The 24,223-nt window shown below is 41.1% G+C and overlaps 1 protein-coding gene across 1 annotated transcript; it reads left to right on the forward strand.

Moving 5' to 3' along the window:
- Positions 1-1,343: 1,343 nt before the first annotated feature.
- RCN1 (reticulocalbin 1) lies at positions 1,344-12,446 on the forward strand. Its single transcript, XM_069016512.1, has 6 exons — positions 1,344-1,600; positions 4,995-5,188; positions 6,749-6,927; positions 7,445-7,505; positions 10,128-10,327; positions 11,198-12,446. Exons 1-6 carry the CDS (start codon positions 1,386-1,388, stop codon positions 11,303-11,305), a joined length of 957 nt encoding a protein of 318 aa, XP_068872613.1. The 5' UTR covers positions 1,344-1,385; the 3' UTR covers positions 11,306-12,446.
- The last annotated feature ends 11,777 nt before the right edge of the window (positions 12,447-24,223 follow it).

Here is a 24,223-nt window from a genome sequence, read left to right on the forward strand (position 1 = left end):
CAGCACTGAAACAGTTGCTCAGCTGTGGATGCACAAACATCCCCAGAGGACAGACTGTTCAGGCCTACAGGGCAGCTCGTGTGACTGAGCTCAAGGGGGTGCATTAGTGTTCCTCTCTGTTGAATTAAGTAACAAACCAACATATTGGACTGTTTAAATTTTTGAAATCTGCTGTTGTTGCCAATGGTTCTGAGGCAAACCAGCACTAGCCCTGCATGGCTCTCATTTACTCTTCGCACGAGTCACAAAGGCAGAAAACAGCACACGTGGAAATCTCCAACACCACATTTCTGCGGTCATTACAACCAAATCCTCTACCAGGCACAGCTCAGCTACGCACGAGGTTTAGGTCGAAAGTTCTACCAGTGTTAACAACAGCACAAGGGGAAGTTGTGGTCTGGTGCACCTCCGTGTTAGTGGTACACCCAAAGGCCGCATCAGACATGTGGTTTACATACCCTGTGGGCTGGGCTGACAAACCAGTTGCTGCAATTCGGAGCTCTAACACCCTCAGGTCCAAACTAACAATGGACAGACCAGCCATGGTGGTGGAGCACAGTTCACCACAGGACCCCTTAGCAACAGGGTCATTACGCTGCCATCTACTGCACACAGTGACAATCCTCTCTATAAGCTCTTTCTCGAGTTGTGAACGATGTGTATAACATAGCAAAAGGAATCACAATGGGGGCAAATTTCAATTTCCTCTGCCTAGAGACTTTCACAACTGTGAACAAAATAAATTGCCATTTAAACAAAACAAATCAAAACCTTTTTCTTTGCTATATGGCTTGGGATTCCCCTCTCCTACATTTTCAGGATCCCAAGTTCGGTTCCCCTCACAGTGACGGTGACAGTGACCCCATCACGATAAATATCCTTTGTGAGAGTGCTGGCAGCCTTTCCTCCCCACATTTTTGGGTTATCAACACTCAAGACAGCATGGAGGGTTTATTGTTGTTTGTGAGTTTTTTACAGCCATATTGTTACTTGGCACGAAAAGGAAAAAATTAGACTTTTGTCCTTTCCCGACCGATTTAGGATGACAGCACAAACCATCATCAACCTGGCGCACTGGATGAACGAACAGCAGCGACGGGACAGCCCCGAGCCGCTGTTTCGAGCTGCCCTGGTGTTGATCAGGCTGAGCTCGGGGCGCTCCGGCGATGCCGAGAGGAGCGGCCCGTGCGCTGCCGCGGTTCCCCGTGAGGGCTCTGCCCGCGGCCCCCGGCCCCGCCGCCTGGGCCCCTGTGCGGACGTGGCGCGGCCGGGCCGGGCGCGGGGCCAATGGCCGGCCCGGGGGCGGAGCGGGCCCGGGGCGGGGCGGTGCCGGGCCGGGCGGGCAGCGAAGCGGAGCGGGGCTGTGAGAGCCGGGCCGGCGGGGCATGGCGGGCGGCGGGGCGGCCTGGGTGCTGCCCGCGCTGCTGCTGGCGGCGGGCGCGCTGGGCAAGCCTACGGTGCGGCAGGAGCGGGCCCGGCCCGGAGCCGCGCAGCACGAGGACCGGCCCGGCTTCCAGTACGACCACGAGGCCTTCCTGGGCAAGGAGGAGGCGCGGAGCTTCGACCAGCTCAGCCCGGAGGAGAGCCGCGAGCGCCTGGGGTGAGCGCCCGGCCCGGGCGGGAGACGTGGCAGGGGGTGGGCCCGGGACGGAGGAGGCGGCCTGGGGCTGCCTCAGTGTCCCGGGGGTGCGGAACCCTTCCCAGCCTTAGGGGCTCGTGCAGCGGGACCCTGTACTCCAGGGTGGCCTGCGGGTCGAACCTCTGGGTTTCGACTTCTCTCACACCCCGCTGCTTTTGCAAAGGAGCAGCCAACAATTCATGGCTTTGGTGTTTTTCTCTCCTGCCTTTTCTGGCCCCACAGCCATAAGCCTCGCGGAGGGAGCTGCTGTACGTGGTGCTGTGCCCCGGTGTTGGACCTGCTGCCAGAGGGCTTTGCTGCTGCAGCTCCCTGCCTCTGGAGCACTTGCCCACACCGTATCACTGTTAATCGAGTTTAAACCATTCCTCCTTTACAGCTACGTTTAGAAGTCCACCTCAAGGATCTTCCCACAGCTTTTCCACTTGTGACTTCTTTGCTCAGTGTTTCAGTTGCTCTTACTTCCATGCTGCTTATGCCAAGAACAGAGACCATGCCTTACTTTACTGCTTCTTCCTCCTTTACACCAACAGGAAGCCAGATCACTAAGAAGAACTAAATTTAATAGAAGTTAAAGAAAGATCCTTGAATGTAGTTACCACAAGGAAGATTAAAATATCTGCACATTCTCACTAAGATTCCCCTTGCCTTCCCTTCCATAGGGAGTGTGACTTGCTCATTTTCTCTCTAGTCCCATCATAAGCAGTAGCACTGTAATCTCACCAAGTAACCTCTTTATCCTTCTGAAAGCTGTCACTACTATTTGTGTCTCAACAAGTAAACAGATAAAGTGGTTACCAGAAGTGACCGACTTCATCCTCATTCTTTCGAGGAGGAGCAAAAGAAACCATGTTCTCAGCATTCATGATCTATGGCCTAGATTCTCGAGTTGTATCACCAAAATGGACATGCCCTCTTAATATTGGTCCGAACTTACTAGTACTGATAATGCAGTCAGGGGTATGATTTAACAATAGAGCTGCTTTTAAACAGTTTTTACAAATGTTAATTCAGCAAGGGAAGAAGTTTAACTTCCAGTGATCTCACTGATTGCCCTTTGGAGAGGTGACACAGGCACGTTCAAGTACAGCCACAGTCAATAACCTTTTAAATGACTGACATATGGCCCCTGAGGACACATTGTGGGGTGAGCACTGTGCATCAGAACATCAGGGATGTGGTTCCTGGGGGCCTTTGGGAAAGTTTCATAACTTTCAGTGTTTCCCAAGCCTGTAATTTTGGATAGCATACTGGGAGGTAAGGAGAGGATTTAAAAAACATTTTGTGGCTTGATAATCAGATATACTGAACCACTTCCACCACAGTTTTGTTATGGGCAACTTCTGTAGTGGGTTACAAATAGAGTCACTTCTCAGCAAGTGATTGGCTTTTAGGAAGAAGGCAGATTTAATTAAAAGTTATTTTAAAATTATTTCTGGGAGAAAACAGACACATGCAGTCTGCTGCTCTAACCAGTGCATGCTGCTGTATTTATAAGCCATTTTACTTTGCTTAGGAAATGTGGCAGCACACTGGTCATCCCAATAGTAACAACAGTAAAAAGTGAGGTCCACAGTCCATACAACAGCTTTTTACCTGTGCCTTTGGGAGCCTCTTGGCAAGACTGTTTCATTGACCCCATCTTCAGCTGAGAAGTGGGGTGGAATAGTGCACATGGATGTAATGGACCTATAAAAACAGGTGAAAAGGAGGAGGCATGAAACATTTTCTGGTACACAGTCTGGCTTCTTTCATGTTATACATTGCCAAGAGCTACTAGCATAATCATTTAATACATTTAACAGTAGAAAGAAATACCAGATAAACAAATGAAATTAAATTCGTTGTGGGGAAAATCTGGTGACAAAAAGAAAGGGACAATTGGCAACAAATTGATACAAAAGAGAAAAGGGTTTCTGGTCAGTTAATTCATACTTTACTAATTCAGAAAGGAAATTCAGCAGCCTCTTTTTTCCCCATAGCTCAGAAACAGCATGTTTATGAATTCAGTCTGATGCTATCGGACTCACACAAGATTGCTGGAAGTTCAGCAGAAGCTGCTGCTGTTATTTCAGCAACCACTTTTGTAACAAAGGCTTGGGAAGAGACATAGCTTTACTACTTGAGTAGTCCAGTTGGCCAGGTGTGGTTTCTTTGTGGAGAACCAAGATGTGGAATTGAAAAGAAAGTTTAAAAGTGCAGATCTTTTCCCTGTGTCCTCTGGCTGCCCAGAGGAGCTCACCTATTGAATGTCAAGTCAGGATTTAGACAAGTCAGCTCCTGCTCTTACCCCATCATTCCAATGGCACGTCAGTATTCCATAGGCATGGCGTGAGCCAGCCACCAGATGAGGTGCAGGCCACCTGCAGACAGGCTGCCCCTGCACCTCGTGAGCTGGGTGAAGGGTGCTGATGTGCCCAAAGCCAATCTGGATGTGCCAGAGAACCAAGGTGCCCCAATTCCAAGCGCAGGGACAGAAGCCAGTTTTAAAAGCTCAGCCCCAAAATGGTGGAGTTTATCTATTGCAGAGTGATTAATTGCAGAGAACATAAATGGTAGAGAGACCACTGTCCTTTTCTTAAACTGCAGCTGTGTGCAGAATGTTTCAAAGATGGAGGTTTCCCTGGGAATACACCAGGACCTTTTATTCCTGCTGATTTCAACAGGGCTTAAGGCTGGCAGCTTTACACCAGACAGAGGTTTATAGCCCAGCTGCCAGCGATGGCTGGAGACCTGCTGCAGACTTGGTATTGCTTAAGTGAGTAACAGGCATTCCTGGCAACACCAGCAATACTGCTTTTCATTGGGAATGGAAGAAAAGAAACAAGGCATGGAAAGGGAGACTGTACCTGGTGTACATCCCCAGCATTACACAGTCATATAGCTCACTTCACCCTGGTGTCAGTCTGCTGGAAAGCCAAAGGAGAAACTGCGGGTGTCCACCAAGTCCTGGATTTTTGCCCTGTTTGCCTCCAGGAAGTTTGAGTACAGGGCTTGTCCTGAAGTGAAATTGGTGTCTCCTGCTCTGAGCAAGCATGGCCACGCCCTATAGGCAGTAAAGAACAGGTCCCCCTAAGGTAGGAGACACAACCTAAGAAAGCTGGGTGTTCTCTGTTCACTAATTTTGGTTGTGCAAGTTCCCTCTGAATTATTTGTAGCAATGTTGAAAAACGAATAGAGACATACTTCTTAAGATGATGTGCAAAATGCGGGAAAGCCTTAACCAGCAGGACAGCTTTATGAGTTTGGGGCAGTCAGTTTTTGTGGAAAATCAGGGCCAGATAAAGATTACTAAAATTGGCCTGACATGCAGTTGGGTTTTCTGCCAGCTCTTAAAGATGCTGCTCTCTTTTTACAGGAAGATTGTGGATAGAATAGATGACAACAAAGATGGCTATATCACAACAGAGGAATTAAAAACCTGGATTAAACGAGTACAGAAACGCTACATCTATGAAAATGTGGCTAAAGTTTGGAAAGACTATGATCTAAACAAGGATGATAAAATTGCCTGGGAAGAATACAAACAAGCCACATATGGTTATTATCTAGGTAAGAGAACATCTTCACATTGTATGATGAAGGATTTTTGAGATTATAAAATATGATTTCTTGCCTTACAGTCAACAGGAGTTTGGTGTCACATTTAGGGCTCTTGAAGCTCACATTAAATTTTATAGATGCTCAGAGGTCAAAAGCACTTTTTAGTCATTTATTGCAGCCCTTTGCACATGGGTCACCAGCACACAGAAGGTTTTGTAGAGGTATCATTAAATATACTGACACAGCTGAATTAAAGTCTCCTCCAGTTAGATATGTTTTATTTTTAACATTAAAAAGGGCACTTTAATTAAAAAATAATATATTGTCTAATTAACTGTGTTTGTGAATTTAGTCTCTAAAAATCTTATGTCTAGATGTTAAAAATTTAGTCTGTGTCTAAACTATAGCAAAGTTATTGATTAAAATCATTCTTGCAGAATAACATGCTTCAGACTGATCAACTGCAAATGAAAATCCTTAACAAATCAGGCAAAAGAAACATTTATTTTAAGATATACCTGAATTCCCCCTGCCCCCCTCCATGTTCCCGTTGCTTTTATAAGTTAATGTAGGAAGAGGAGGAGAAGAGATCACTTAAGCTAAAGGGCAATACTGACAGAGCAACAAATCAGTATTAATTGACCATTTATACTTACCAGAAATGAGAAGACAATATTTACCTACCACAGAGGCAGTTTTTAGAGCAAGCTTTCTGTAGCAGTAACAATTCTAAAGTCTACCTTAGATTAAAATGGAGCTTGTTGCATTTGTGGAAGGAAATATTTGACACACAGTCCCTGCAGCATTATCACTGGTACCCTTCTCAGCCCTTTGTCTTTGCTCCCTCTAAGCCCCAAGATTTGGAGAGCAGCATTGTGGGCTTGTGTTAATGAATACTTAAAATTCCCATCTCTAATTCCTGGCATAGTCTTTTTCACCTGTGTTTGTCTCTCAACATATGAATTGTGAAATTGTTAGAAGTATTTTTCATTTTAAAAGTCAGTTTAATGATCCTATTTTAAAAATTATATCAAATACCATTCCTTTTATGCTGCTGAACACCCTGAAAAAATGTCATTGTTTTAAACTGAAAATAATTGTTAGGTTCCATGTAGCAGAGGCGTAGCACTGAGATAATTTCAGTCAGTCTGCCACCTTCTGAAACCACGTTTCCTTGGTTTGCTCTTCTTGAAACTGAAAAGTTGTATGGCTTGTACTGATTCCTAAAGAAGAAGAAAACTTCTGTGAATGAAGTCTACCCCAACTACTGCCTAAGTGGTGCTTGTAAAGGCAGATAAAAAAAATCTGTGAGGGATAATAATACTGCAAAATCCATTAATCTGGATTGCAACAGAAGGCTTGCTCAGAAATTTACCTCTACTACTGTCACCTTTAAAAATCAAACCAAGTACTTGACCCCTGAATTTAAAACTTCACAGGGAAGAGAAGTTCCATTTAGAACAACAGCTATTCTGGCAATAAACCTTTTTATTTCTAGACTCAAACAGCTTTGTTTCACAGTATGTTTTAAAGGAAAACACTTCTGAGATCATCTTGATTTATTTGCAGAAAATCCAGAGGAATTCCAAGATGCAACTGATCAGCACAGTTTTAAGAAAATGCTGCCCAGAGATGAAAGACGATTCAAAACTGCAGATCTGGATGGAGACTTGGCTGCCACTCGTGAAGAATTCACTGCTTTCCTTCACCCAGAGGAGTTTGAGCACATGAAAAACATCGTTGTCTTAGTAAGCAAAGCAAAATCAATGCCATTGTTTCTACTTTTATGGATGAACTTTGAAGTCTTCTCTAACCTTTCCAGGCAGGGTTTAGAAAGAGACACACACATAATAGCTAAATGGGGAACAGAAAGGGATGCCTTTCATGATACTGACTTGATTTAGAACTCTCAATATAAGAAAGACTTGTTAAGTGCACTTAGACAGCTCCTAAATTGAATCAAGAAACAATCTTGGGGCACAGACTTAAACCAAAATAAAAGGAGGGTGTGCTGACATGCAGCAGCTGAGTATTTCATGCAAGCTTGTATCTGCCCCTAACTTAAGCAGTTCATTCATACAGGGAATTCTTTCAACGTGAAAGGATATTTGTATATTCATTGTATCAGTCACCCTGGACTTAAGTGAGACTACATTCAGTTGTGTACAGGGGCAGGTCAAGGCCTCAGAATATTAAATGATCAAAAGTAGGCAGTCAGAACTGTCAGTTTTTTCTTGATTAGTTTAATGCAAAATTGTTTTCCAGGAAACCTTAGAAGACATAGACAAAAATGAGGATGGTTTTGTGGATCAAGATGAGTATATTGGTAAGTGCTGTTACTTGTTTCTTATATAATCTCCAGTCCATTTTTCCATCTTCTCTCAAATTTGCAGCAACATTAACAACTCAGAGATGAACAGTTCTGTGTTCCAGTTCAAGTATTTTACACCAGCCATCCAACCCAGAACGTTTAATTTCATTTTAGGTAGATAGCAACATGACCAGGAAAAGTTCCTCACACTTCACAGCACAAAATTCTCCTCTTGCTCTCATTTAACTCAGCTAAGAGTTAATATGAGAACAAAATAAGAGAATTTGGAATAATATTTTTCATGGCAGGGATATTCTCTGTATATTACACTATGTTAACTGCTGTTTGAAGGCTTTGTTTAAAAATGCAGGAGGATCAGAAAATGAATTAGTCTTTTGCCAAGGTTGGATGGTGCTCAAATATCCAAAACATCTGGGAAGCAAACATTGCAAAAAGAGAAAATTCACCTTGTTCCTACTAGTTTTTTTCCTAGTTTAATTAGTAAGTAAAACCCCTACTTCTGTAGTGATGATGCCATTACATTTTGATGAATTTTAAATCCAGAAAGTAGCACTAAGAAAGCATTAGTGCAAAGTTGGATGAACCTTTCTGTTTCTGGTGGTGCTATAAAGATCACTTCACATAGAATCAGGAACAATATATACACACTAATTAATGGCAGGGGGGTTCTGTTCCTTGTAAATTATATTTAGCCCAGAAAGTGAATGCTATTCATCTATGACTGAAATAACAGAGCAGCATAATTTCCACAGTAATTTCAGTTCATTCAGTGACATTACCTACATATAATTATAAGGTAATTGTCAACATTTGTTACCATGTGAATGCTGGTTTTTCTTGTCTTCTATAGATAGGAACATAGAATGTTCTAGTCACGATCACCCCACATTGGCAAGGATGATAAAAATCAAATTGACAGGACATGTCAGTTGCTTCAAATAAACAATATAATTTGCACTTTAAAAAATGAAAAAAGAAAGTGAATGTGTTGTCTGAAGTTTTCTTCATGAGTTGAGAAAACTATGCTTAAAATATTCCTACTTTCCTTTTTCAGATATAAGTTTTTAAAAATTTTGATGAAGTTGGGATTAAGAAACCAACAGAAAGCTAAGTCTCTTCTTTGCTAGCTTATAAGGAACAACAAAAAGACGTCCAAAAATTTCGGTCTCTAGATCTAGAGTATCTGTTGGGGAGATTTCATGAAGGTTATGGTATGATTCCACCCTCTTTTTCCTTCTTTCCTCCCATTTTGTCATTTACAAAATTTGGTTTAGATTTACACAAGCAGCAGAGCAAAATACCTATAAAAATGTTGAGCAGAGAGAACTAAATTCTCACTGTGCATGGGCAGGTGACAGAGTATTTCAGGGACACTGTGACAAAGGAGAACCTCAGCCCAGTGTACACACTCACCCTGCAGGGTCAGGGGGGTTATTTCTGGCTTTGAATTCAGCATTTATGTTTCCCATAGATACCAGCCAGCCTCTGGCCCTCAGACCATCCGTGTGGGTACACTTCTTAGCACATCCTTGAAAACCAAACCCAAAAGGCACTGGAGAGGAGAGGAATAGTATCACAAAGCAGGCTTTAATTCTATGTAGAAAGTGGAAGGCTTGAGGAATAAGCAGTCCTGATGAGCAGGAAAGGATTGGCCACAGTGACCAGAAGAATGACATGGACACACCACTCCTCATTGGGAAAGCCCTGTGATGTAAAGAACAGTTACAAGTCACTTGGTTTTAATAATCACTGCCACTCTCCTGTGTTTATGCAGAAAGCAGCTGCCACTGTGGTGTGGTCCTACCAATGCTTCCAAAATGTAGCACAGGACTGATGTACAGAGCAGCTCATGTGTGTAATCTCTGTGTCCTGTGTCACAAGTGGTGCTCCCTCCCCAGGTACCAATCTGTGACAAGTGCACTGTGCCTGTGCTTTCTCACAGAATGCACCATGATCCATGCCTTCTCCAGGTCTGTCTTTGTGGAAGAGTGTCTTCTACTGCATGTGCTGCAGAAGTGCTTGGTTAAAAGAGAACTGATCTAGTAAGCTGAATGTCTCTTCCACAGACTTCTCTAAGAGCAGTACAAAAGCATGCAAGTTCCATTTAGCAATTTTTGTTTGCCTAAATTCCCTCTGTACCTTTTTTCCTTTAATCACTCTCTGCTGGCTGAAGTCTGATCTTACCCACAAAGACATTTGCTGGCAGGGACAAGATAAAATGGCTGAGTTCTTTTCTCCCCATGTGACTGAGCCTAGCACTAAAGCTTATGACTGCTATTTAACTGGAGCTCGTTAGAGGATTTTGTTCGTTCTGAAATTCAGCAGATGATGGCTTTTGAACACATTCACCTCTCCTGTTAGCCTCACCAGCAGCACACAGATATGATACAGGGTAATGTGAGAACAGGCAAAATCACCAGCAGTGAAGAAATAGGCCTGAGAGAAGGTACACACAGCTACTCTGTTTACACCCCACATTTCTTTTTCTGTATAGAGACACTGTGCATAGAATGAAAAGTTTGGTCTTTCTCTGAGGAGCACTGTGCAAATGTCTTTAGTTTGTGCATAATTTGCAAAGTAAATATGACTCAAGTAAGACCCTTATTTCCTCTCCAGCTGATATGTTTGCAAATGAAGAGGGTGGACCAGAGCCTGACTGGGTGATTACAGAGCGTGAGCAGTTTTCAGATTTTCGTGATCTCAACAAGGATGGAAAGATGGACAAAGATGAGATCCAGCACTGGATCCTCCCCCAAGACTATGATCATGCACTAGCTGAAGCCAGGCACTTAGTCTACGAATCTGATGTAGACAAGGTATGTAGTGTTCCAGTATAGTTTTTAAAGAAGTTATATGAGGTGGTTTGGGTTTTTTTAAATATCAGCTTGCAAGAATTTATTCCTAATATCTTTTCTTCAGAGGCTGGAATTGCTAGTAGATTAATGTTTCCATGCCAGTTTCAGTTGGTAGTGTTAAAGTCACAAAGTAAAAGTAGTAAAATACTGTTTACCAGCTCTAGTTCCCCTGGCTTTCATTAGGTGAGATAAGAAACTGGATGTTTAACACAGCAAAAATACTCTTTTTCCTTTAAGAGTGGTCTTGACTTTTGTATGTTCATATAGACTACAAGAGGAAAATAAAGCTACAATTAGATGGGGGGTAGCAAAACCACTTTCAGTTCTATAATCAAGCATGTTTCTTTCACTTAAACACCGGTTCTGATGTGTGACAGTAGATTCCAGATGGTGATCTTCAGAAGTGTAATGCAAGGAAAGTTGGAACCTGAAAGCCAAAATACTTAACACAGAAAGTGTAAATTGCTAACATAAGCAACCATCTTCCACAAAGCATACCAGAGGATTTTCATTTTTACTGTCAGGAAGATGAACCAAACCACAGGGCAAAACTGTGTACCAGATAATCCACTGTTAACCTACTGCTTGGCAGTGAGTTCATTACGAAGAACTTTCAATTAGCAGTTTGACCCAAGTGAAGTGTGTGGAACTTCTATCTTCCATCGAGGTCCAAATTTCACTCACTGTGATAGTTACGAATGATTGCTGAACCTGCAGTCCACTGCTGTGAAGAACTGTCTGTTTCCCAGGGCTCTTGGCAAGTCTGTGCTGGTGTGTCTTTGACTTAGCTTTGAAAATATTCTTACAGAGGTTTTGTTTTCCTCCTACCAGGATCAAAAACTAACAAAAGAGGAGGTTCTGGACAACTGGAATATGTTCGTTGGAAGTCAAGCTACTAATTATGGGGAGGACCTCACAAGAAACCATGATGAACTATGATACACTGTACCAACCAGCATGCCACACGTCTTTTCTCCACTTACTGAAATCAGTGTCCATCCCCTCTTAGAGGAAGATGGGCAAGGGACACTCACAACTGAATGACTTGCATTAATATTATTTTTAACATGCCAGGTTATTACCTCAGAAACTGCGTAGAAATAGCTTTTTTACTCTTTTCACATGGTTAAATACAGTATATAATTACTACAGTTTTGTTTTTGAAAAAATAAGAAGGTAACTTTTCTGTATAGGTTAGAGCCTGACACAGAAAAGGCACTTCTAAAAACATAATTGCAAAAATATTTAATAGCCAAGTATTTTCTTCAAATACCCAGTTTTACCTTGGTGAAATGCACCTAGGATTAGAAACCTAATGTTTAAACAGACTTAAGTTATTTAGTTGTCTTTTCTAATAGCATGTAACAGTTTAGAGTTAACCCTTTGAGCCTCCTATCCAGAGAAGAGTTCAATACCAGCTTTGTCTCCACACAGTTTCTGTGTCCCAGTTTGGGTCAGTGGTGGCTGCAGGAGTGTCCAGCAGCCCCCTGGCTCCTGCTTTACAAGTGCAAGGTGGTCCTTGTCCCTGGCCCCACGACAGTGCAGAGATAGCACTGGAGCCCAACCCCAGCCTTGCCAGCCAGGGATGCAGAGTCCAGCATGGCAGCTGCTCCTTCTGACAACAGGGTAAGGTACAACTCTTTGTGGGCCCTCGGGTTTGCTCTTTCCTGGGAGGAGTTGTGCCACATGGAGCATAATTTATCTCCTGCTTTTCACACTTTACCCGAGCCATACTCTTGTTCACACAGTGTGAATGGCAGCAGTTCTGTGATGGAGAAAGAATGAGACATATCACCCCTCTGGGCCTTCTGTCTCCTCTGCCACATAAGAGGACAGATTTTTGTGGCTGAAGTTCTGGGTTTGTGTGTATATATGTTTTAAGTACATGTTACTGATGCAACTCTAAAGACAGCTCTCCTTCCAAAAAAGGGGGGAAGCTTTCCACACAGGTGCTTTGTTTTTTACTGTATAATGTGAGTTGTTACATGTATATTTTTATATACCCAACTTATCTAAGTTTGGTTGTTTGTAAATGTACTGGTTTTAAAATAAGCACAATAAAACCAATACTTCTTTTTGATACTGTGAAGGTGCAATAATGCTAACAGATTAGCAGAGAGAGATGATGTGAAAGCACAAACTAAGCCTCTAAAGCCAGTAGTTCCCAAAGCACTGGGTGGTCATTTCCAAAAGCATCTGGCCAGACAGCACCAACTGTTCTTCCTCACTTCATTAAAAAAAAAGAAAAGCCAAAAAGCAGTGCAGTATACATCGTTGCTCTGGACACTAATACTGGGTGCTCAGGGTTCCACAGCAGCGTTCTCTGGGAGGTTCCTGGAAGGTTTGGTGTACCAGCCTCACAGACTGGTCCCATAACCATCCAGAGAGGAGCTTTGAGACTCCCACAGTGTGGGACACTTCAGCAGTTCAACACATTTGTGAAAATCATCAGGAGACAATGCAGAACTGTGACCTCCATAAACAGTGTCATTTTTATAAGGTCATACAAGAACTGTGGTGTAATATTTTACATCTTGCAGTTGAAGATAATTGAATCTAGATTGCTGAGTCTGACAGAGATTACATGTGCTTGCTGGCACCACTACTAAGCTTTTGGGGTGCACTTACAACATTGCCAGCAATGTCTCTGAAAAATCCCTACCTCTTCCACTAACATACAGTAGGGCAAATGTCATAAAAGTGAACTGGTTCTGCTTTTACAGTACCCTCAAGTAAAATAAAAGTCTAAATGCAGTGTTATCTGAGAAGCAATAAAATTGTATCCTGGCACATGTAAATCATTATATATTTTGTTTATGGCTTGGATTTGGAAAGGTTTATTGTACTCAATAATCCTGACAATCTTTATCAAACTAACATATTTTCCTAACAGATTTTCAGTACTCTCTATGTACTCAGATTATATTCTGTTTCAGGAAACAGTACCTTAAAAGACCTCAAAAAACCGCTTGTTTCCTGCAAGTGAAACTGCAGCTCAGACTGGATACTAAGCCAAGGATTTTCACTGGAGCCCAGGGGAAGGTTGTTTGCTCACTCTTGTTGAAATTCAGTGGGAGTTGGGTGCTGAGACACTAAGCATTGTTGCCCTCAGCTAAACATGACACTTCCAAATGCACTGTGCACTGTCCCAACAAAAAAACACATCTGTGCTTTGACAAGCAATCACATTTTCTTCCACATTACTAAATGAATTTGGAACAGAATTAGCAGCACATAAGAGAAAAAGCGTGTTCTCATATTTGTTCTTGATTCCTGTTACTGCTTGGAACACATTGGTATTTTCCAGGATAAAACTATACTTAACGTGAGTAAGAATGCTGAAATCAGATGAGTTGTTCATGGAAACAGTAAGGGAAAATTTAGATCCATAAAAAGCTTTTCTTTTTTTCCCAAAAGAATAGTATTTGGGTAGCATATATCCAGCTAGGAAAAAGGCAAACATGCCAATTAGAATGAAGTTTAAAATAATCAAATTATTTATCAATAATGGGTAATGGGGTCATATTAAAAATTAGGAGCTTTTTTAATAAAGCAGAATGTAGAAACACTTTTTTAGAGAACATAAGTATCCCTGATGTGATTTCATTTTAAAGGCTCTGCTGTTTCTGCAGTTCTTCATGGTGTTTCATTCAGTAATGGCACAGTATATTCCATGCACTAAATTTCCCTTTCAAGCTCAATGCACTATGGAAGAGTAACTCCAAAAGAGACTAGAGCTTCTGGGTTTAAATTTAACACTATTTAAAGAAAGCAAACCTTTGCTAGGGGATATAACTGTTAACATTGTGATTTTTCAAGCCTAAGGTTTCTAATGGGGTTTGACTGTTCCAGAGATAAATTTTTTTTCCTAGGTAACATATTTCAACTCATATTATGAGCAAACGTTACAAAATTTTAGTGTAATGTGAAATACTGTAATGTCAGATAGCATTATTTATCTGCTTAATATGACAAAAACCATTAATTGCTGGGAGCCATACTTCATCCCAGCAACATGAAAATCCATTTTGTGCCTATCTTGTCAGTTATTGCCGATTTTCTTAAACAGTTGTGACACAGTGAAATTCTGTTGGGAAGTGTGTTTATATATTTCCAAGTGCAGGTTCTGTATGGTAACTCTTATTACATAGATCCTCCATTAACTCAGAGTTTTCACTATGCTTGTGCCACAATACATCAAAGGTGCATTTTTCTTACTTAAATATCTGGAAAAGCCATTATTATTGCCCGTGCAGTTTTAATTATTGGAATTTATGAAATGATCTAAGTGGCTAATGTTCATTATCTTATAATTCCATTTAATGATTCAGTCAGGTTGAATCTGTCTCCTATTCCAATAAAAAGTGCTGTGCATGACTCCCTGAGGAAAGGAGATCACAGCCCATCCTGATCTTGTTACACTTACATAGGTACCTTACAATAGTTGCATAATGCTTTACTATTTGCAGTACAGAAGCTGATCTGGATCCAGTGAAGTTAACATGAACTCCTAGTTCCTAAGGAGTATAAGAACTAGTCTAAGTCCTAGTCTAAGGCCTTGGCCACCCAAAGGCAAGCAGAACAATGGGGTGGTGGGACTGGAGGTCAGAAATAACCTTACAACCATCAAATCCTGATCTCCTTACTACTACTGAGCACTAACATTTAGGAACGTAGACATTCATACTCCTGTGAGATAGTTGGGGTGTAAGTCTCGTTCATGGAAGACAGTGTGCAAAGTCTTAGTGGTCTGTTCAAGGAGCCTGAGGCATTTTATTGAGTCATCACTCAATAGCAAGGCATCACTCTTAGCAAATGAAGTGAGTTTTACAGAGTGACAGAAGGACCTACAAAAAAGATTTCAGAGCTAAAAATTTTGCAAAACCTGGCTTGGCCTATAGTCAAGCATTTGGAAGCATCCACCACTTCTCTTTGCATCGCTCCAATTTAGTGTGTACTGTATTCCATTCAATATGTCCAGCAAGGAGCATTATTAACTATATTCACTAATTACAAAGGGAGAATTTAGGATTATTTTCCACTGAAGTTTCAGACACCATTAAGGCCGATGTCCCTGACACTCAAGTGCTGTATAGATTATCCCAGTCGTGATGAATTTCAAAGCAACCTCAGAAGAACAAGTTACCAGCTTCCCCCTAGTGTGAAACTGTTATCAAGGGGCACACGTGTATGTGACACAACAGGCAATTTCACACCTGCATTCTGCCTCTCCACAGGATAAAGGAAAATATCTCCAACAGATGGGAGTGTTTCTTCACTATGGCAGTGACAAGAATACAATTATCCTGTTATGCATTACTATTCCTATTTATAAGTGAGGGATATCCATCCTCGGCACAAGTGTTGGCTCTGAGGGCAAGAGGCAGCAGAGCTCCGTTTCATATACCACATATTACTTATTTTCCCTGTGGAAGAATTTATTTCATAATCACAAATGGTCCAAATATGGTCTGTTTGGCTAGATTTTGAAGTTTTTGTATTTTTAAGTGTTTCTTAGTTGACCTCATTTGTAAAGTTGGCCACATTTGTGGTCTGAAACTACCACATACCTGAAATTCCAGAACAGCTGTATAGAACAAGTCATGGCATGATCCTGAATGAGTACTAATTAAGGGTGACACATGCATTAGAAATGACAATGTTTCATCATATCAACAAGAATTTAGATATGCATTGAGACACTTAGGAAATATTTTCTTTATATGGGAATAGCCTGACAGCCTTTAAAAAGGACCAGTGGGGGTACTAAAAATGAAAAATTAGCATAGCTTTTGAAGACATACTTTGAAGTAATTACTGTACTTACTGAACTCCCAAAAGCATGATGTTCTCAGGATTTCTCAGGACATGCCTTCTGTTTGGATAAAAGCCAGTGAATTTAATGTTTCAGGAAGAAAAGTGGGGATGGGCTTTTATCATTAGGTCAACTGTAAGATAACACAGACATACAAAACATAGTATTGGTAAGATGGACAGGTTAGATACATCCCCCCAAATTACTCCCAATGCCCCCCTCCATCTTTAAATTCAGCTGAAGTTCTCCTGACATGGCTTTCACTGCATCACACAGGGCCTTGGTTGCTGGGACACAAAAGGAGGGAATGCTAGTTGAAAACCCATCAAATGACAAGAATTCAGATGGCTAAAACTTCCTGAAATCTTTACATGGTAACATGTAGGTGAGACATTTAAAATCATATGGAGCATCATTTTAAAGGGTGAATTCACAAGGAACTTCCATGGGCAGCAGGAATGAAGCAAAAAGAGTGGCTGGAGAGGTATCCTAGAATATAACAAAACCAAAACCTTTCTTCATTCCTGCTTTTAGTTTAGAAGAATTTGCATAGATTCCTTTGCCTGTCTTTTTTATTTGTCCTTAAGTTTTAAATTCAGTTAACAATACAGATGTAACATTTCTGGGGACCTCCAAACCTCCCCAAATTGCTTTGAAATGTTTTATGCCAAAGAAACAAAGTTTTAACAGCTATTACATTTGCTCCAAACTGGATACAGCAAAGTATAGTTAAACAAACAATCAAAAAAATCCCACAAATGCAAGAGACTAAAGAAAGTATTATTCCATTATTCCCATATATACTTATAAATTTATCTAACCTGAAACAGACATATTTAGGATTTTACTAAGTTGAAATATTTAGTTTCCTGCAAAATAATTTAGAAGTTAGATCTATACCAGAAAAGTATTTGTATACTTGTAGGCTAGAGAGTACTGTTTTCATGGAGAAAATAAATGCAGTAATTTACACTTGAGTTCAGTCAAACTAGCAATGTTTCCTGCATGGGTCTTTCTGTAGGGTAGCTGCATGACCTATTCTTGAGCTAAGAGTCAAACCCCATGGCTTTGTGCCAAGGCTGCCTACTCAGCTTCTTAATAAAATTGTCTGTGTTAGATCAGCTCTACACATTCTGCGTGTTCTGGGTGCAGACTTCGGAAACTTTCAATCGTCACAAAACCATTATGAAATTATTTCAGTATAAAAAGGACCTTTCTAAAGCCTTGTTATCCACTTGCAGTAGGTTTACAGAACAATTCTGTAGACATCTGAATGGATGCAATAATTTATTTTTCCTTTTTTGGCAAGGAAATCCATTTTCTGCACTTGTTACCCCAAAGCTTGTAAAAAGTCAGCTTTCATACGAGATGTTAAAATAGGTCCTCTGGGATAAGGAACTTGGGGATAAGGTAGGTTTTCCCCTGAATCAGACTGTATTCATGGTCCTGCTTTGCTGTACTTTCAGAGAATTTTCTAGGCATGTAACTGTGATGTAAATGAACATAAGTTTAATAGTGGGAACCTGTGTCCAAGATGCAGTCAACAGAGAGAAGTAGGGTCCTTCAGCTGTGGCTTCAGAAGGTATAATTATGGGTGCATAAAGCAGACAGTGCAGACATCCTTTCTTTATATTCCTGCATCCCTTCATAACATACACAAACACAGCTGAAATGAAACAGGCAAGATGAAGAGCGATGAGAAATGACATGAAATACTGGCTTTAAAATCTACTTTATTCAACTGGAAACAAAACATTTTAAAAGGTGATAATGCTCTAAAAGCTATTTAACTCACCAGCCAAATCAAACTGACCAAAATCTAATTTATTCCTTGTCTTGTTTAGCAGATGCTTAAAAGATCAATATAGTTGTCTCTGTAGATCGACATGAAATATTAAGCAGCCTGAGTGTTCTGAAGCTTTTTACAACATATTCAGCCTCATTAAACATTAAGCAGCCTTGAAATATAAATATAAAATAACTATCAGCTTCCTATCCTTCAGACACAGAACAAAGGTAACTCAAATGTGGGAAGCACGAGTTAAATATATTAAATGAACTGGGAATTCACAGAGAAGTTAACTTAGGAAAGCTGTCAGTATAAATTGGCTCAATCAGATACACTTTACCATAAGGAAAGAAAATATTGCAGTATCAGAAGAATATCTGCTATGGAACACAACAGTAGTGTGGCATTTATATAATGACAAATTAATAGAAATAAACCTCTGACCACAACTATACTAATCTGAGGTCCAGTCATTGTTTATACTCCAGTTCCTTTCACCCCTCATATTTGCTGTAAGACCTCCTCCCCAGGTTCAGCGAGAACAGAGCCCTCTTTTCTCTGCTTTTTGTTACTGCCTGGTATGTTAAAAATATCTGGGCAATACAGCAGAAAGGAGTTTCAGGTTCACTAAAGGGAAATGTCAGCTTTGCAAATCACTGAAAGTAACCGGACATAAACTGTCAAAATAAGTCAGCGAGACAGCGTGGTTATTGTCAGCACGTAACTCAAGCCTGCAATCCGAGCTGTGGCTAAAGGTTAGAGACAATATAGCAAGACAGTCCTACTAGGATGTACAGATCAACTAATTTAGCTTAAAATGCTGTTTAATTTTAATATAGGCAGTATGTTTAATACCTTTTTCGCCACTTAGCTGCTTGCTTTACTATTACTGCACACTGATAGTGAAGAATAAAATCCAACCTCTCACAGTATCACCCTTACCACTGCTGAGCCTGCCAGGATTTACAGAGAAGCTTTTCATGTTGCTTTCTTACTGCTACTTCTCGACCGGTATTGGTGTCAGAGCAGACATACCAGTGCTACAATTCATTGCAGCAACCTTCTCTCAATTTGGCAAAAAGTGAAATTGTGTGGGATTCATTCCACTGCAGAGAGACAAGATTTTGCAAACAGTGTATGGAGTTACTAAGTTCTAATTCTCTTCTACAACATAAAGGTAAGAATGCCATGAATTAGTCAATGCAAAAACCACAAGGAGTTGAGAATGAAACCAAGAAACTAATTTGGTACACCTAGAGGCAAAAAACCAGTAAAATTTAATGTAGATATTTTTGAATTTTTGCAGCATAAGCAAGATAGCAGTGGGCTCACATAAAGAGTAAGTGTATCAGACACATTAAGAAGTGATATTCAAATAGCATTTGACATTGGGCTATTTTTGCTGCATTCTCAGAATACGACTGGAAAGATACTTTTTCATTCCACTGCATTACACCATATTTTCATACTTTCTCTACCTGTATGCCACGCTGTTAACAAGCATTGATTTGAACAGCATCAAATCAAATGTTTTACACTCACTTGCATGCTGAAATTTCAGATGTGCTTTGTAGACAGATTTACACTGTTTCCAAATATGTATTTTAAAATTAAATTTAAAATTATGTGTAATGAGAAAAGATTATACACATTGTGAGCAAATTGTTAAGTCAAAGGGTCAAATCACAGCCAGCTGTGACAGGCTTGTGGAGGGCAAGCAAAGCCTCAGATTTCCTATACCTGGTTCAGTTCTGCACCATCCCTCCCTGCTTCCAGCAAAACTCAGAGCAATCCCAGATACAAGCCAGCCCTGCACCACCAGAACCACGCTCATCCCTTCCCTGTTATGCCTTGGTTTTTTTTCTGCCTGGAGATTCTCAGAGCTGAGCTGCCTCCTCAGTTTCTCAGTTCCACGCAGCAGTGACGCAAGGAGTCGCTCACATTTCTTACAGCCACGAAGGAGCACAGTGAAGCTGTAACAAGGCACAGGAGTGAGGCTGCACGGTGCGGGCAGGAATGCACAAAAGTCTCACAGCAACTTAAGGAGCAGTGTGGTGCCTTGCTTGCTTCTTTAACCTGAGTCTTTGCCTAAATTGCAGGTACTGCAGGTTGCTTGGGAAGAAGGGTAATTTGACAGTTATGTCAAGCATTTCTTTGATACCATGGTACAACACTGAGGCATCGAACAAGGAGGTTTGCTTGCTGAGATTGTCACAGCTCTTTTATCCAAAAATCCTCTTTTCTCAAGGGTGTGCTCATTCATGTGTCATCTTTGTATCTCACTGAGCTGCTGGCGTGTAGGAAACAAGCCAAAGACCACAGTTAGAAGGTCACCTAAGTGTTATGAAATTGGCATTGATGCTTAGGGTAGAACAAGCAGGCACAAAGATGGGGATGGGTAGACAACAATAGCCATGTGAAGGGAGAAGAATTTTCCCTGTCCAACTGCTCTCCAATCAAATCTGGAAATCAAGCCTCTGCACAGATGAAATCTGCTTTACTTTTGTGCTTTGCTCCCCTTGAAAATCTGAGCAACATTAAAACCAAAATGAATGCCAAGTTTACTGTAAATACTTGCTCAGACAAGGTATAACTGCTTGCTTTGATCAAGTTGCACTTGCACTCCTCTTAAACATCCATCCAAACCCAGTTTCTGGAATGCAATCTTTGAAGTCTTGCAGGTTCTTTTCATACAAGACCTCTCCTGTCCATGCACACAGCTAAGCCTTTTAGCCAGGCAGTCCCTCATTACTCATAACTTTATTAGTATAGTGGTTTTTCCTGAATGCACAGCTCCAAGAAACACGGCAAAGCAGAGCAAATACTTCACTCCCTCCAGTTCATCCAACTCCATGGGACTCATCTTCACCTTCAAAACTCCTCACAGTCCCCCATATTGCTGATCTCTCAGCCACTGCTGAAAGTTTTATTTCTATTGTTCACCTACCTATTGTTCACCGTTATTTTTTTAAAGACCAAAGAGAAGCAAAAAAAATATGTGTATGGTCCCATGCTGCTCCTCATATTTCAGAGGGTTTTCTGAAGTTGTAGTTAGCTCCAAATGCTCTCCTCAGCCACATCTTCTAAGAATATAACTGCCAACCAGCACATTATTATGCTTCCTCTATCAGCAAGACAAAACAGAGAGGAAGAAAGGAAGATCTAATAGAGCAATTGACATTTCAGAGAGTGGGAGAGTGGGGAGGAAGAAACTTCCTAAGACTCCCACCAGTCCCATCCAGGGTGTTGAACTCAGGCTGTGCATTCTTTCTTTTGCCTCCACCTCCATGCTTTCCTTTTCCTTGTGCTGTAATTTCTTCAGCAATCTCTTTTGCTTCAGCACTGCTGCAGTGGTTAGGACAGTGAAATTATGCCTCATGACTTGGATTCCTAAGAATTACAGTAATACAAGTAATAAAACAACCACAGTTTTATCTTTATTTGACTAAAATTCATACCTCAAGAGCACCAAACCATGAAGAAATAGCATACAAGGGAGAGAGAAAATAATCACTGGGATCAGAATGGCACACCACAAATGCATCAACCCTCAGCTTGTATTAATTGTATGGTCCTAAAAATGATATTTCATCTCTCTTTCAATGTTCCTCTTTAATGTGCTCATTTACATCCACAGGCACTGTTTAAAATAAATTTAAAATAAGTTTGTCTGTAAACAATCCTCCTAGAAAAAAACGAACACAGAATGAAACATCTCTGCACAGGTTTTTTTGCTGTTGTAGAGGATATGTAATGGATGTATGTGCAGCAGCACATGAAAGACAGATGAGGAAGCAAATTATTCAGCTGCTTGGTTTAAAACAGAACAAAAATGTTAACATATATGCAAATTTCTTTCACTGAAAATTATAAAGCTATCTTGGTACAGCTCTGGCTTTCCATTATCTCTAGAAAAAATGAAAACCTGTTTTAAGATTAAGACAAACACAGGCACACACATATCTCTGGGCAGTTAGAAAGCCATCAAAACATGCCAGTAGGAATGTGTGCTGGTTTTGACTGGGCTAGACTGATTTTTTCTGTAATAGCTGGCATAGGGCTGTGCTTTGGATTTGTGCTGGAAATAGTGTTGGTAAGTCAGGGATGTTTTCATTATTGCTGGGCAGAGATTACACAGACCCAAGGCCTTTTCTGCCTCTCACCCCACCCCACTAGAGAGGGACGCACAAGGAACTGGGAGAAGACAGCTGGGACAGCTGACCCCAGCCAACCCAAGGGGTATTCCAGACCATAGGGCCTCATGCTCAGTTTATAGAGCTGGGGGAAAAAGGAGGAAGAGGGGGATGTTTGGAGTGGGGGAGTTTGTCTCCCCAAGTCACTGTTATGTGTGATGGAGCCCTGCTTCCCTGGGATGGCTGGGCACCCACCCTGCCCATGGGAATAAATTTCTTGCTTTGCTTTGCTTTGCTTATGTGGATTGCTTTGGCTTTCCCTATTGAACTGGCTTTATCTCAATCCATTATTTTTCTCACTTTTCCTCTTCCAGCTCTCTCCCCCACCCCAATGTGGTGGGGGCGAGTGGCTTTTTGGGCTCAACTGCCAACAGAACATGTGAGCTCTTTTCTAATAGAAATCTATGACTTACTCATAAGCCTTTGAAACTCTACTTGCTATAGGTCATTGAAAAAATGAATTTCTGCAGCAGACCTTTTAATAGAATTAAATTTTTCCCTTAGGAGTCAAATGACTATTAGACATAGATATAATTGGGTACAAGTACACACTTGCACCCAATTATAGATGAACTACCAGCAGCAAAGTCACTTGATCACTTATTTTCTTAAAATGTCTGATATTCTTCAGTAAGTTTGTTTTCAGAAGATATTGTGGTAGATTTGCAAACAGGCTGGAAAAAAACTAATTAGAACTAACTATTGTTGAGAAATGTTAATGTGGAATGGAAGGCATTTAAAGAACAGTAACAGAGTTTAAAATATAAGTTCATTCCAGTAAATCAGTGTCAAAATGACAAGAGAAGCCAACATAGCTCAAGACAGATATATGGAACAATATGTAAGACAAACAAAAATGCTTTTGAACCCATCCATAGAATATCGGAAGTGAAAGATTTGATCAAGTATTAAAAGAAAAAGGCTAAACCAAATGAAATAAAAACAAAAGTGAATCAGACAGTCAAAATCTCTCTGTATGAGGTTTTCTCCCTCATTTGTGTTTTTTAATATTTCTTTTTTTTTTTTTTTTAATTGCATCAAACCCAAAGATTTAAGAATTCACTTTCCAGAATGAGAGTGAAAAGCATCAAAGTAAAATGCAATGACTACTTGGAATATTTAATTTACAACTGTTCTAAGATATAACTGCATCTGATGCCTACTACCTGAGTACTCCTATAAGCAGCTTTTAAGGCTGTTTCCAACCTTTACTACTTTCTTGTATCAATGCAAGTTATGCACTGACAGCCCTCACCAAGCAGGTAGTTTGGCTCACATTCAGGCAAACTGAATAAGCAGCCCAGGTTATCACTGCCAGTGCATTAGCAACCTCAGCTCTTCAGCAGCAGCACTTGAGAGGCAATTTCTTCCCTTGGTTTCTGCAGGAAGTGCACCACATCTTCATTCAGTATGAGTGAAGGGAATGGCCCTTCTTCTCCCTGGCTGTTGGTATTGGTGCTGGGAGCAGTTAAGGACCTTCAGAAGCTTTGGTGGAACATGGGGCTGTCACTCCTTGTACACACTGTCCTTGCCCAGCTCAGCCCCAGAGTGCCCCCGGCACATCACCTCTGGTTGACATGAGGCTGATGGCACAGACCGTGCCTGCCCTTCGTGATGGTACTTTGCAGCAGGGTACTGGGGCAAAGTGGCTTTCTCAGCCCTGTCTGGCTCCTTATCCTGTCATAATGATCAAAACTGGAAAGGTGAAGTGTTTCATGGTAGCTGATCTTAGGTAAAAAGCTTATGATAGCATTGGGTTTTGCTTGCTTTTTCTAAATCAAAATAAACGGCTAAGAGAAACAATTTAAAATTACCATCATACTGGGTGTTGTATAGATCTTCCTTAATCTTTCCTACAAGGCTTCTCAAATGTTTGACTTTACATGTAAACCAGAGCTATACCTGAAATCTTCTGTCCTGGGTTGCAGTGTATTCTATTACCATCCTCATGAGCCGTGGAAATCAGGTGGGGCAGTGTTTCCTTGCCTCCTCCCCCAGACTATCTTGCTGTTAATGGCCCATCATTGTCCTGCCACATGACTCAGAGATAACTCCCTCCG

The sequence above is a fragment of the Aphelocoma coerulescens genome, chromosome 5 (assembly GCF_041296385.1).
Source record: "Aphelocoma coerulescens isolate FSJ_1873_10779 chromosome 5, UR_Acoe_1.0, whole genome shotgun sequence".
Lineage (NCBI taxonomy): Eukaryota > Metazoa > Chordata > Aves > Passeriformes > Corvidae > Aphelocoma > Aphelocoma coerulescens.